The 14,452-nt window shown below is 46.5% G+C and overlaps 1 protein-coding gene across 1 annotated transcript in view; it reads left to right on the forward strand.

Annotated features, from left to right (window-relative positions):
• The first annotated feature begins 643 nt into the window (after positions 1 to 643).
• The window catches only part of ASB2 (ankyrin repeat and SOCS box containing 2), a 31,313-nt gene continuing 17,504 nt past the window's right edge, over positions 644 to 14,452 (forward strand). Inside the window, exons 1-5 of the mRNA XM_033063850.1 lie at positions 644 to 1,008; positions 6,748 to 7,012; positions 8,595 to 8,699; positions 13,035 to 13,201; positions 13,853 to 14,008. Coding sequence (XP_032919741.1) covers positions 6,768 to 7,012; positions 8,595 to 8,699; positions 13,035 to 13,201; positions 13,853 to 14,008 — 673 coding nt within the window. The 5' untranslated portion in view covers positions 644 to 1,008; positions 6,748 to 6,767. The remainder of the gene's footprint in view (positions 1,009 to 6,747; positions 7,013 to 8,594; positions 8,700 to 13,034; positions 13,202 to 13,852; positions 14,009 to 14,452) is intronic.

Below are 14,452 nucleotides of genomic sequence, written 5' to 3' on the forward strand. Positions count from 1 at the left end.
AAGAGGAGCTGAAGGAAAATGCACAGGGATAAGTTTGATATCTTATTATGGTTTCCCTTCATTCATTGCTTTAGCTGGACAAACACATGGAAACCTTCCCAAAGTGAGCATTATTATTCCCATGATCCAGAATGACCCAAGTGTCAGTTCTATATGTCCCTGACTCTTTTCTTCTAACTCATCCCTGGATCAGTGCTATCTACTCCTTGGCCACCTTACCCTCTTCCAGATGTGGGGAAGATGGGCACCACTTCACATTTATGGCCTTGAGGAGTCTGAGAGAGTCTATTATTCACATTTAGGTGGTATGAGAGCAGTCCTTTTCCACTAGTAACCTCTTACAAATACTACTTGGAACGGGTTCACCAGTGCTGTTGTCATCTTTTGGAATCCTGAAGTCTCCAACTTGCAGCCTTAAAAACACATGAACAACTCCAAGACATCAGTAAATACCCATGTAATATTTGGTTGCTTTGTTTAATAAGCATCAGCTAAAAGAAAAGTAAATGGAGGTCACTTCTCCCCAGGCAAATAAAACTCTCCAGGACAGCATATTTTATTTCAAAATCATATGGCAATTTTTTTTCTTCTTTAGGTTCCAGAAACATATCCATATATGGTCTACATGTCAGGGACAATAAATAATGATGTAATAGAAAGGTCAGCTTTGTGTCATTTAGCTACAGGATGTTGATGAAGTGAAGTTCTTCAGATAATGCAACAAAGAAGAACTTTAGGATTGGTACAAGTTTCTGCTGTGCATCTTCAAACAGGAAATCTGAGATTGGGAACAACTTATATTTTGGCTTGTATTCGCTGATCATGGGGTGATCCAGAAATAAACTCCAGGCTTCAAAGCGAGCGTGTTTCAAAGCTGTCCTGCAGTTGATCGAATCATCCAGGCAAAGCAGGGAGACAAATACCAGCGAAGATTTTCTGAATTAAGACTTAACCAAGGAGATAACCCATTTCAACACTATTATTACCCTTTTATTTCAGAACAAAAAGGTAATGCAAATATGCATGTTTTGAACTTATCTAGTACTTTCAATCTCTCCGTTCATTATGTCTATGCAAATATTTATTCCTACAGCAGTTTTTAACCTAATACCCTAACAGCCTTGGGAGCTTTGTGATTTGCTTTTGTTTGTTTTAGGCTTTGTTTTTTCAAATATGCCATAAAACACTGTTTGGTGCTAAACAGAACTGTCGTTTCCTTATTTTTCTTTTACTCACAAGTGTGCCTGTAACTTTGTCCCTAGAATATCTTTCTCAGAAATCAATGCTGTAACTGCAACATACTAAGGTAGAATGTAGCATGCAAGGCACAGTGTGAAGGAGGAAAATTACATCAGCAAATAATTTCTTTAATTTCTGAATTTCTAGCTGGTTTGACATGAAGCTGATATTGCACTGATTTCTGTGTGAATTAATATGTTCTGAGAAGAAAGAAAAACTTGCAGGTGTATGATTTTCAGTGAAGAATTTGCACAGATTCATGATTTGGTGGCATCAGGGCATATGCAATGCTGATAGGTGACCTGTTTTGACAGCTGGGGCTGAACACGGGATTTGTTTGCTCAGAGGATTCCTTTGGGAAGCCTGGCTTTGCTCCTTCAGCACTGGGCTAGAACTTGAGTGGTTTGCATAAGCTGTCACCACAAAGAATCCTTGCCTGTTGACACAGCAGGACAGCATGAGGTGTCACCCTTCTGATGTCTCAGCTTTGGCAGATCTGATGGGCACTGAAATCTTTCTGGTTTTAAAGAAAAATCATTTGCTTCCTTGTAATAGTTATCCAGTATAATACTCTTGGAAAACTTCAAAGGTTTATCAGGAAACTGACCTAAAATGCAGAAAAAATGTGAGCACTTTTAGTGCTGCAAGTTGGTCTGGTTTCCATTGCCCACTGAGGATCTGTCCTGAAAGGTGCCACAGTAAAAACTGAAGTAGAGGCTCAGTTTGCTGTGAAGACATCCAGCCGTGTTTGCCTTCCCCATGTGCGCTCCTGCTGCTTTCAGAAGTAAAGGCAAACACAGATCTGCAGAAGCAGAAGCTCAACCATTCCTTGCAAAAGGCAAAACGATGAAGCTGCTCCTCTTCTCTCTTTTGCAGCCTCCAAAGACTTGGTTATGTTTTCACAAATGTGGTTTATTGCACCCTGAGCCATAAATAACAAGGTTCTGTATTCAGTTACAAGCTGACTGGAATAAACTCAGCGCAAAGGCAGGCAAAGTCTGGCTCTGTTCCCTTAATGACCTTGTCACTCATCTGCCATCCTTCTCTGACAGAAATAAGTAATTCTGCTAATTCTGATGCCTGGGATCCTTTGAGGGGGGGGGACAGGCAGCCTCGGTAAGCTTTTCTTTAAAGAAGTGCTATCAACGGGGACCAGTTGTTTCAGATGCTAATGGTATTGAATTGCACGGTTCTGCATGTTCAAAGCCAGCTATAATCCTTGTTTATTTATGTTGCATCAGGGATCAGAGGCCCATTCTCCTAGGCACAGTATGTTGACAGAGCTTGTAGTCTGAATATAATAGCAACCTAATTGTGTTTGTTTCTGGCTTTTGCCATCGTGTAGGTGATTGTTAGTAATCCCCCTTGTGAGTAGTACCTTTGGTTTGAGAGATCTGCCAGGCACAGCTGCTCATCCACACAGGTTAGAAGGTCCTTGCACAAGTATTTTATTTCCAACCTTACCTTCTGGTTACTGGATGCATCTAAATTGCCTCTGTATGGCACAGGCCTGATTACACATCTGAATTAACAGAGTCTCACTGAAATCAGGATGGCAAAATTCAAATCAAGATCAGATGCTGCATGGAAATGGTGGTAAGTTTAGATTCCAGAAGATCTTGTCAGACTCACCTACTAAATAGCAGCATAGACAGCAGAATCCCAAGGCATGTCTCTGCCAAAAGAGATCACTAGTAAAGCCATCAGACCTGAAAGCAAAGCACTTTCTAAGAAATAATAAGGGCCCTATACCCACAGCTTTAAATATCAGGTTCTGCTGTCCCAGTAGATGCTGTGTGCTACCTATGTGTGAGGATGGGCTCTTGGGCTGCCAGAGAAATGCAGAGTACAGCCAAATGTTAAAACATTCCCCCAAAACCTGAAGTTAGGAGGAAGAATAAACACAGCCTTTAATTTTAAATCTAATTTCAATAGTTTAAACCTACAGTAAACCAGCTTAGTGCAAGGAAATAGATTCAAGCTGCATTTAGAAAGACTACTTTGGTCAGATCTTACTAATCCAGACTTGTTCAAATATTTCTAGTAAAAAAGATTGATTTTTTTTCACGCCTTCATTAGAGGAGATAGAAAATACTTAGCTCATAGCACGTTAGCCTAGGGAGCTTTTATAATTTGTGGTTGGCAGTTCACTGGTGGACTCAGACGGGGAAAACTTAGCCCTGCTGTGTCAGCTGAGCCAGGGCACTGCCAGGTGATGCCACTGAGTTTGGCCTCAGGGAAAGATGGGTAAACTGAATCAGCTGTGGTGCATTAGCCTCCAGTCAAGGGCATGTGCTCAGTCTGTTGTTGCAGCTCAGCTGTCTCACTGCAGCTTCTTACAGACATAACTCAGACCAGTGTCCCTGTCCTGTGGTCCTGCAGCTTCAAACAAAAGCATCCTCAGGTGGAAAGGGAGGGTGGTGGCTCTGCACTCTCCACTCTGCAGGGAGCTTTGGGGAAGAAGGGACGTGCCCTGCCTCTGCCAAACTCAGTCACAGCACACAGGCAAACTGCACACACACACTTGTCTGAGCAAGTGGAGACATGGGGATGCAGGGACAGCTTCAGGTCCAACGAGAACACTCTCTGCAGGGGCTCAGGGCAGACAAGGCTGTCCCTGGCTCTCAGTAAGGACCCAAAAGCTCCTGCAGCCCAGGATGTGACCCCCACACCTTCATTGTGTTTGTGCAGAGCGATGAGCAGAACTGAAAGCTTTCTCTATTTTGAGACCTATGAAGTTTCTCCCTGCAGGATGAGTCAGTGAAGGAGCTGCAGCCAACACTGTTGTTTCTGCACTCTATGGAACTCCTGTCAAAATATTTAGATTAGCAAGGCTCACCAACATGCAGAAGAGGTTGTCCCTTTTCTCTGTGAGTGGGTTGGACCCAGTTAACCCCTACAAAAGATAAGAGGATGAAATAGGAGTCATCCCCACAAATTTAAAATCTTCCCTTTTGAACCCTTTGCCTTAAGAATGTGTGAAACAAAAGGAGGGAGGGGAAAAAGGTCCAGAAGTGGCCTTTATGCCTAGATCCATTCGGATATGGAGAAGCAGCTGTATCAGTTAGCTCCTCCATGCCAGGGTTGTGGTCTTGGCAGAGGTCTCCTGTACAGTCCTTAAAGCCCAGGCTCCCCAAGCAACATCCAGCTCAGAAGCACAGGAGCGATGGATTCACTGCCATAAGGATGCTGGCAATGGGGCTGGGAGAATAAAGAGAAGGAATCTGTGTCCCAGCCTGCACTGGTGCAGGTTGCCCTCAGAGAGGAGCAATTTCATCTTCATTCCTGCCTTCTCCAAGGATTCATTGTGCATCACCTCCATTAGGAGCTTAAGACCAGACCCTGCCCTCCCTGCTGACGGCTTTGTTTAGGTTCCTGAGTCATCACTGTGGCCAGGTCCCTACATTCAGGCATTGCAGTGCTGGATGCTGCAGACGACTGCTGGATGTTCCTTCCAGCTCCAGCTGCTGGGTTCCACACATCTGCAACTCACCAGTCACCACATGAGTTCCCAGGCTCAGCGACTGTGTAAGTACTGCCCAGCGTGCCAGGGGCTGAGCCAGACAAACAGCAGCAGAAGCTGCTGGACAAACAAAGCTGTGTCACGGTTCCTAGCCAGCTGCTGGCTGGAGAGCAGCCAAAGGCAGGTACCAGAGCAGCGGGGACACAGGGAGGCTATCAGCAGTGTGATGCCTGGGCTTGGATCTTTGGGACAGCAAGGGTCATAGCAAAGCTGAGGCACCAACTGGAGAAAGGAAGCAACAGCAGCCATGGGAGATCTGGCTGAAAATAAAGGGGGGGAAAAAAGAGAGAAAAAACATCAAAATTGGGTTGCATTACTTACAGCAATTGAAGGTTTTATTTTGACATTTTTCATGGCTGTAAAATACATCCTTCATTGTTAAAAGTCATAATATCAATCTGAAATCTGCTGGGCTTTCCTTTACCCCGAAGTCTTCACACTTTTTCTGGAGAAGAGCCTGAGGTGGCTGTTTATGTGGGAGATACCACAATGTCTGAAGTGAAAAGTCTAAATCCAAGATTTTAAGTTACTTGGTTGATTTGAGTTCTTGCAATTTCTTCAAACTGTATTTGGGGAGTGCCATTTCCTCCAGGTCAGGACTGTCTCTTGGCTGTGCACACAGCAGCAAGTGCTGCTGCAGCAGGGCACTTTCCTGGTGTGAGCCTTGTGGCTGCTGGACTCCTCTGCCATGGGTGCCAGTGAGTGCCCAGGAAGCCAGGCTGAGCTGGGTACTTGGTGAAGAGAGTAGCTGTGCAGGGAAAGGGAGCTGGCAGCTCCCCTGAGGCAGCAGGACCTGACCCTGGGCAGAGCAGGGCTCTGTGGAGCTGAAGACCAGCCCTGCTGTGGCACTGATGGGACAGGGACTGGCAAACACAGGGTGGGGGCAGGCAGCTTTCTCGGTATCTCCACTGGTACACTCAGCCAGCCTCTCACTCTCTGCACCTGGGGGACGTGTCCCCACAGTCCTCTCCTGCTGGGTCCCTGTCACATCCATGTCCTCCTGAGCAGCTTGTTCCCATTGCTCCTCACCCCAGTGCGCCCTGTTATTTTACACAGTTCTCGCTCAGTGCTTATAAAACCGAACCTATTCTGCATTGGCTGTTATCTTCTTAAAAGAGACAAGCTTTTCCACCTCCTGCCATAAAACACTCTTGAACTCTGATGGCCAGAGCGCTCTCTGGCATCCAAACGAGATCCTGCTAGAGCATTGTACCATTCATGGTATCAGCACTTCCCTATCACTGCTGGAAATGCTGCAGAATTGTCTTTGCCTTTTAGAGTCCTGCAGTGGTGGTTCACAGTCAGTCTGTGATTGCTGAGTGTGCCCAATGTTTCCCCCTTCTCTCATTCCCATCTCCCTCATGACCTTGAACTTTGTTCTGTGAAAAAGCAAAAAATCAGAAGTGAAACAGAGCAGTGTGGTGTTGCTCTCCTTGCTGAGTGAAACAAAGTCACTTCAAAGCATAGCATTCTATGTTGCTCGAGAGATCTCCAGATAAGGTGGAAAAAATTACAAAGCCTCTTTGCACTTCATGGTTGAGAACCTGTCCTTACCGAAAACCAGCAGAGACAAACCTCTTCCCTTAATTTCCTGCAATTATAGCAAGAAATAAAACCAACAAAAAGAGACATCCATTGGTCTTCTCCTAAATAAAATTCAAAAATTTGTCTCTTTCATCTTAAGGGGATTTCCTTTACCTATTTTTCTCTTGAGATGTGGTAACCAGAATAAGCAGATAAAAACTTGCCTTGCTTGCAAATACTCCCCCTTTCTTAAACACCAGCTAAACCAGTTATTTCTGTGTAATTGGAGTTAGTTCATTAAGTTTACAAGTAGATTTTAGCTAATAATGTTCTCTCCCTGGTGAAGGATTTCTGAAGGGTTTTCTGGTCAGCCTAATTAAGAGGCAGACCCGAATAACAGCACAAGATAGTTGAGGTTTTTTCATTTTCCAGATTTTGATGATCACAATTCCCTTTTACAGGAACGCAAAGAGTTATAAAAATGGCTACAACGGCAGCAAACACCCAAAGACAAACGATAGGCTGCGAGGAGTACAGCCTGTACAGCAGCCTGAGCGAAGATGAGCTTATAAAGATGGCCATCCAGCAGAGCTTGGAAGAGGACTCGGCGGGTCAGCCGGCGGCCCAGAGCCCCCAGAAGTCGCTGGTGGCCCGTGCTGGTGAGGTGGCTGCCCCGAGCCGTGCCAGCCCCCACAACCCTCCCTACCGCATCTACCCCTGGCAAAGGTGAGTAGTGCCAGCCCGAGCTGCTCCCCAGAGAGCCTGCTGGGAGGGGAAGCAGCTCCCTGTCAGTGCACGTGCTCTCTAATTAGCTCTGCCAGGCGGCTCCTCTGCGAGTCTGTCATTAGTGTCAAAGCCAGAGTCTGCTATAAATCCAGTCAGGTCAACAATCTACGTGCTTGCAGCAAGAGGAGGGTTTGCTTCATGTTTTCTGTTTTAAGAAACAAATAAAACAAAAGAAGGGGCACAGCCACAAGCTTTCCTGAACATCAGAAGCCCTCCCAAGGCCAGCTACTCCTTTTTCACACTGTATGCCAAGCTTAGGTTTTGCCAGAGAGGGAGCAAAGCATTTGTTATATGAAAACATAAGAGAGGCACAAAAACCAGGTATATAAAACAGTGAGACTTGATTACCTGTTAGATACTTCTCTTTTTAAAGGATGTGGCTATTTCAGATCAGTCTGGTTCAAGCACACCACTCTTAACCAAGAGCAACTCCAGACGCCAAATCGTGGCAGCGTCCCCCTCCTCTGCAATGCTGAGCTGTGGTCACAGAGACCTGCTGACAGTTTCAAACTCAGATATAGTTCCCCTTTCATTTTATAAAAGGCAGATTTCTCAGGGGGGATGGGAATAGATTGCAAAGTCACCTCCAAAGCAAGGAAAAAATACCCTTTTAATCTTTTACATTACTTTATTATTCCCTTTTTTAATAAACTGAGTGTTACTGAAGTTCAGTTCCTCCTCCTTTTTCATAACTCCATCACCCCCTGATGCCTTGCTCATTACAACCTGTGGTTGTTTGGTTTCCAAGACTGGGAAACTGGGGACAATTTGATGAGCAGCAAGCACGTGCATAGCTGTGGAATGAGGATGCTGTGTGGCCAGCAGTCCTGCTGCCACCAAAAGCTGTGCTTTGTCAGTGTGGTTACTGTGCACCTCTACAGTCATCTCTTCTGTAGAGACGCAATGCAGGGGAGAATAAGGTTTCCCTGGCTATTTGGTCCTGTCCTTGTTGAAGGTCTTTTGACACCTGCTATTTTGGCAAAAAGCAGCATTAGCACTTCTGTCTGTGCATTAACCTGTCCTGCCTCAGCCCAGCAGTGCTTGACATCTCACCAGAGGGAAAACCTTTGGAGCTTGTAGCACCAAACCTGTGGCATTGCTGAACTCTTGTGCCACCTGGGAGAGCAGAGATGGAATGGAGCTGACATCCAGTGGCTCTGGGTCCCACTCTGCCCCCACCTCTGATCTGTTTGCATGGCACTTTGGAGGTGATGAATGTCACCTCACCTCGCTTTGTGCCTGCTTCCTGTGTGGTGGTGGTAGGGTTAACCACACTGTTGTCTTATATGGTCATTTGAATCCCCTGACGCTTCCTCAGAGGGCCAAAAATAAACTCGAGCCGAGTGAGCAGCTGAATCCAGTGCAGAGCAAGCCGTGGCCATCTGCTTTTATTCAAAGCCCTGAGCGGCAGGCTCGCGCGCTCTGTCTCTGTGGATGTGTGTCTCTGTTTCTGCCTCAGCATGACCTGTTTCTCCTACTCGGAGTATTTCTCCTTGTTTCACTCATGTCATCGGCACTCCAGATTGGCAGCCCAGCAGACAGGCCGTGCTCAGCCGTCCGGCTCGGGGGCAGCCTGGGGGCTCAGGCGAAGGCACGACAGCAGCCTGTGCAGCACATCCCAGCCCGTGTAAGTGCCTCCCTCTCCCTCTCCTGCTTTCCCCTGCCGCCAAAACAAGCCTTGCTACCCACTCTCTCCCTGAGACATGTCTTCTGGGTGGTGATGGTGCCTGGTGGGGGGAAAGGTGGTGTTCGTCTGGAGGAGGTCTCACTGACACCTGCACCTCATCCCTGCTGCGCTCCTGTTCTTCATCCCAACCTCCTCACTGCCCCAGGCCATGCCTGTGCTCTTGCAAGTAACCCATCTCAAATATCCCTTGTTCTCTGCTCCCTCTTCATCTCTCTCCATCCCCCCAGCGCTCATGTCCTGGGGACTCTGGGTCAGTCAGACGCTCTGAGGTGACAAGGACAACAGGGAAGGGATGACTGCACTGTGGTTAATTTATATAGGCTGGCTCACTTATCAACAGGATAGATGAGGCAGGCAGGTGCTGATAGCAACTGCATTGGTATTAGGTTCAGGGTTCAGCAATGGGGAAAAGTAGGGGGAAATGTATCACAGTATACAAACAAGGAGAAGAAGTCCAGTCCTTCAAATAAGTATTTGAAGGTGCCATGCCTGTTCCCAGCCATACCTGTGCTGTCCAGTCACACTGAGAAGGGCTTACTTGTCCAAGGAGGAAACTGTCTTGACTGACTGATCCTCCTGGCCATGTTTTGCTATTGGCAGAGGCTCCAAATAAGCTTAGTTGAACACAGTCATGGTTGAGAAAACCACAGTAGCCTAAACTCTGTCCCAGTGCTGGTGTGTAGTGGAATTTGTGGACCATGACAGGTTTATTACAGCTCTGCAGTGCAGAATAGACACATGCACCTGCCCTTAGCTATCAGGTGACAAGAGGAAAGTGTTACAGCCAGCACTTCCCTGTGTCCTGCAGAAAAGAAACTCCCCACCTTTTCTATCTACTCAGTTCAGATTTTGTTTAATCCATTTTACAAGTCCCTCCCTGGATGCTCAGGCACAGTGACTATCCTTCCACCACTGTTCTTCCTTTCACCTCTCACCCAGCTCTACAATCTCCCCAACCTCCCCCTGCATCCTGGCTGATTCAGACTGTTCCTGGCCCTCCACTGGCATTGCACTCTCTGACACTGTGAAAGCCTCTTTCTGCTACAACATGAAGCCTGCCTTATCCCTGTCACCTGCCAGCTTCCCTTGGCCACACTGAAATCACATCCTCTCACTAGGTGGTCTGCACTCCTCACATGCCCCTTTGATGCAGTAGAAGACTTGAGGGCAGGCTGTTCTTCTTCACCAGGTAGCTGCATAGAGTTCAATACACAAGAAGGGTGATAAACTAGCCCTCCTCTGCTGCTAGGTAGAGCAAAAATACAGCTGGGAAGTCCTAGAGAGCATGATGGCATGACTGGCATTTTTACAGCCTTAGTCTCAGAGCTAGGCAGAGATTATATTTGGCTTCACCTGGGGAAGTGGTGTTCCTTCATCCTGCCTGCATCTCTTCAGGCTGTCAGGAAGAAAAGGAAATGGAGCTTCTTGAACCTTTCCGTGCTCCACTGAACCTCTTCTTCAGAACTGACCTCACCATACATCTCATCTGCAAGGAGTATTTATCTTGCCTACTGGTCTTTGAAATGCAGTAATTCTTTTGACTTTCATATAAGGTTAAGATTTCATCATATCTTCATACTTCCTCCATAGTTTTAATGCTTGCATTTTCTATATCTGATGAAATCCAGGCAGCAGAATGTGGTGGGGTTTTATAACAGCCAACTATAAGTCAGGCAGAAAACAAGGATTTCACATGGAGATTCATTGAACCTTCTGTTCTGATCTGGAATTTTCTTGGCTAAAGCATCCACAGCCCGGTCCAGTAAACCCCCTCATCTTACTCAGGAATCATTTAAGGTCAAGGAACCCAACAGAAGTTTGCTTCATTCAACATCTGAGGGCTTAAGCAGAATAATAACTGATTCTTCACACATTTTAACCCCAGCACAGATCCGAGGTACCCTCCTGCTTTCCCTGAGGTCTCAGATAATGTGATTTACCTTGCACTTGCTGTGAGCCAGCTCATGCGCAGACTCCTGCCATGGCCCACCTGGCATGCAGTAATTCATTAAGCACCAGTAATTATATCATGTGCCCAAATCCTGAGGTCACAGCCCTACATGTGTAACATGAGCCTTTGCACAGAACAACAGATGGTTTCAGCAGCCTTGTGCCAGAGGTGTTGAAAGATGAAGATCCCCCACCTCCGCCTCCTCTCCCAGCCAAAAATGCCAATAGCTGCTGTCAGCAGACTTCAACAAAATGCTCAATTTCAAACACCTGTATAAAAATCTATTCCATTACTCAATTAGGGATCTTAGGTTTAGTCCCCAGGGTCCTGTAAGCAGTATGGAGATAGAGCAGTGTCCCTGGGACATCCGGCCAGCAGTTATCAGAAGGTCAGTCGATTCCTCCTGGGAAGGCTGTGGCCAGGACAGCAGCTGCCTGTTCTAGCTGTTATCTTCTGAGGCAAAATGCCTGGCCTTGTGTCCCATATCTTTCCTCATTCCAGTGTTGCTATTTTTGTGACCCTACTGTCCTGAAACCACTGCTTCCAGCTGTAGAGAAGGCACAAGTACTACTTCACCTGGGAAATGGTGTCTTTTCCCATTCTCTGGCACAAGTGTTGAGATCACCTGTTCCACTCCTGGCCCTGAATTTATTCTCAAAACCAGCTTGGTGACTTCTTTCAGTGCTAATATCAGTGTTTATGGCATAGATTGTGTTCCTTTGGGCAAACTGAAATTAGTGAGGTCTGTGTGAGTTTCAGACTGTTGGTGTGTCCAGCCCCTACAAGGCAATGGAGTTCAGTGCTGCTCCTGTAACTCCCACGAAGTCCAGAGCTTGCACCAGTATACTGCTTTGTGACTCCTGTGCTGACCTGCCCATATTTTTCTGTCTCTGATCTCACTCTGTTGTGGTATTTTAGACTTTCTTCTTGTCATAATTGGAGTTTCTGGTTGTTCCCATCATCACAGCCTGCATGACCTCCACCACATGCTGTGTTCCTGCCCTGGCAATGCTAATAGTCTGAGACACACACCTCTCTCCTGCATCTCGGTCTACAGGACCACAAGATTTTCTCTGTAGAGCTAGTCCAAATCACAAATGCTCCAGTGCTTTCTGCAACTTCTTGTTTTTTATCTCTGAAACTATAGCCCACATTCATGTTTTTGGAAGTCCCCATTAGGACTGGTAAAGTGTGGTGTTGGCTGTGCTGAATCTTAGTGATTTAGTGCACCAGAGTAACAAAGCTGTGCCTGCCTTGTGTCCCAGCACAGCTCAGCTGGAGCCCAAGCAGATGCCAACACTGGGAGGCACAGCCCACCAGCATGCACAGACCTGCTGCCCACCATGGGCAAGGGTCCTGCCTGCCTTGGCTGCAGGGTACGAGCTCCCCAGCTCCCCACCTCTGCCATGCTACCAGCAGCCTCAGAAGGGCTGGAAGGAGGGTGGCAGGTCCTGTTCAGGTGCTGCTGACCAGGGGAAAAGTGGCTGTCAGGCAGTGTTGGGAGTCTCTCTCTGTGGGGACACTCACAGGAGCTGTCACCGATGCTCTGCAGTAGGATTGGTGTGCCAGGTCAGCCCTGCTCTGCAAACACTCAGAGAGACTCAGATAAATGGATTTCTGCCCAGAGTGGGTGGAATGCATGCCTGGCAGAGGGATTGGGTAGGTGGATTTTTTTCAATCCTCCCTGGATGAAGAAAGGAGAGCCAAGACCAACACCCAGTGTTTACATGCTCTAACCAGAGCTCTCCCTTCTTCATAAGTGGACTGGCTAGATTCTGAAAACAGGATTGTGTGAGGAAATATGAATTATCTTAAAAATACAAGAGTATGATTTATTGATAATTTTTGTTAAAGCCAACTGCAAATCAAATCTAAAAATTTCTTCAAGGATGAACAGGGTTAATTCTCTTCAAAGTTGATCGTATTTAAGAGATCTCATATGGAAGCACCATGCCACATGGGACAGGGAGGTGATGCAATTATCACACTCTGCAGTGTATAGAGCAATGTCAGAGCCAGTCTTCCACAGTTCCTGACATTTAAAATATAAGTGTTTGTGGCAGATATTAGTTACACCTCCCTAGTTTCCTTACATTCTGAGGAGAGCAATCAGTATCTCCAGACAGTGATTCTTCTGATTTGCTGACAGTGACAAAAATAGAGAAAACAAATTTTACCTTTACAGGCTCTATGGTATCTCTCTGTACTAATGTGTGCTATATAGGCTGCAGGGGTTCAGTATTTTGTGCAAAAAAACCAGTGATGTTGCTGCAGAAAGCTTCTCAGTAATGAAGTAATAGCCAAGTTTTTATTTTGTTTTAAAGAGAAATTGACCCTGTAGTGGCAGCAATCAGGGACGGAGATGAAAACGCAGTAAGCAACATGATGAAATCAGGAAAAAACCTTTCTGTACCTAATAAGGATGGCTGGATACCCCTCCACGAAGCTGCATACTATGGCCAAGTGGGATGCCTGAGCCTGTTGCAAAAAGGTCAGTGAAATTAAAACTAACTAATTACAAAAGGGAAAATAAGAACATTAATAAACTAAAAGGCCAAATTAGCAGTATTTCAATCCTAGCCTTGAGCTGTGTATGAAGCTTCTTTCCAACCTCCCTGCCTGTATATTAATTTCACCTTTTCTTGGGAAGTAGGTTTCCAGACTGAAGCCTCTAAAAGTTAGGATATGTGGGAGAAAGTTATACAGGACAGATTCTGCCAAGCCCTGGATTTCTCATGCTCAGGCCTTGAAGCTGAGCTCTCTCCTGTTATGAGCTGCTTGGCTGCTGCAAGCTGACAGGAATAACCCCACTTTCCCCTGGGGGGAAATCCAACCCAGTATCTCTTTGTGGTGCTTGAAGTTAATTACTATAGTTTGTTTTCAAGCTGCAGCTGAAGAACAACTCAGCTCAACAGCTTTCTGCATCACTACTGGCCAAAGTTGAATATTTTAATCTAAACTGAAGACCAGTTTTGATACACAACCTGAGTTATAAAAACATTATAGTATATTCCTAACATACAGTGCTTATGGAAACAAATAAACAATAAAAACTTAAACCCTCAAGGATTTAGAAGGGTGGTGGTGCAGTTATTTGTGCTCTCCCTGCCACAATGACTTTGGGCTCTCCATCCCTTCCCAGCGTACCCAGGCACCATCGACCAGCGCACCCTCAACGAGGAGACAGCTCTGTACCTGGCCACCAGCCGGGGCAACCTGGACTGCCTGCTCACCCTGCTGCAGGCTGGGGCTGAGCCCGACATCTCCAACAAGGCCAGGGAAACACCCCTCTACAAAGGTGAGAAGCTGCTTTTGCAGAGGTGTCAAGCTCTTCTGGCACCACCAAGGCAGAACTGCAGGATCACTTGGGATCTGAAATCTCTTGGTGCTGAAAGTGCTGAAAGTCAGTGATTAACTCTTGTTTTCTGCTTCCCTGGTGTAGTCCTCTATCTCCTATGCCTGACCTGCCATGCCATGGCTTTTTATCTTGTCCTCAAGAGAGACAGGAATAGCAGCTGTCCTGCAGGGTGCAGGCTGTGATGGGGTGCTGAGGGTGAGGGGTGAGATTCTCAGTGGGGCCCTAAGCACGGGCTGCCTGTAAAATGTCCCAAATTACAGAAAATTGGGCAGTGAGGGATGACCTGTGCTCTGTTGAACAGTAGGACCTGAGTAGCTGTTTGTTAGATGTGCAAGTACAGTAGCTGTAGACATGCCAGTGATTCACTGTGTGGGTCAGGCCAGG

The sequence above is a fragment of the Catharus ustulatus genome, chromosome 6 (assembly GCF_009819885.2).
Source record: "Catharus ustulatus isolate bCatUst1 chromosome 6, bCatUst1.pri.v2, whole genome shotgun sequence".
NCBI classification, from domain to species: Eukaryota; Metazoa; Chordata; class Aves; order Passeriformes; family Turdidae; genus Catharus; species Catharus ustulatus.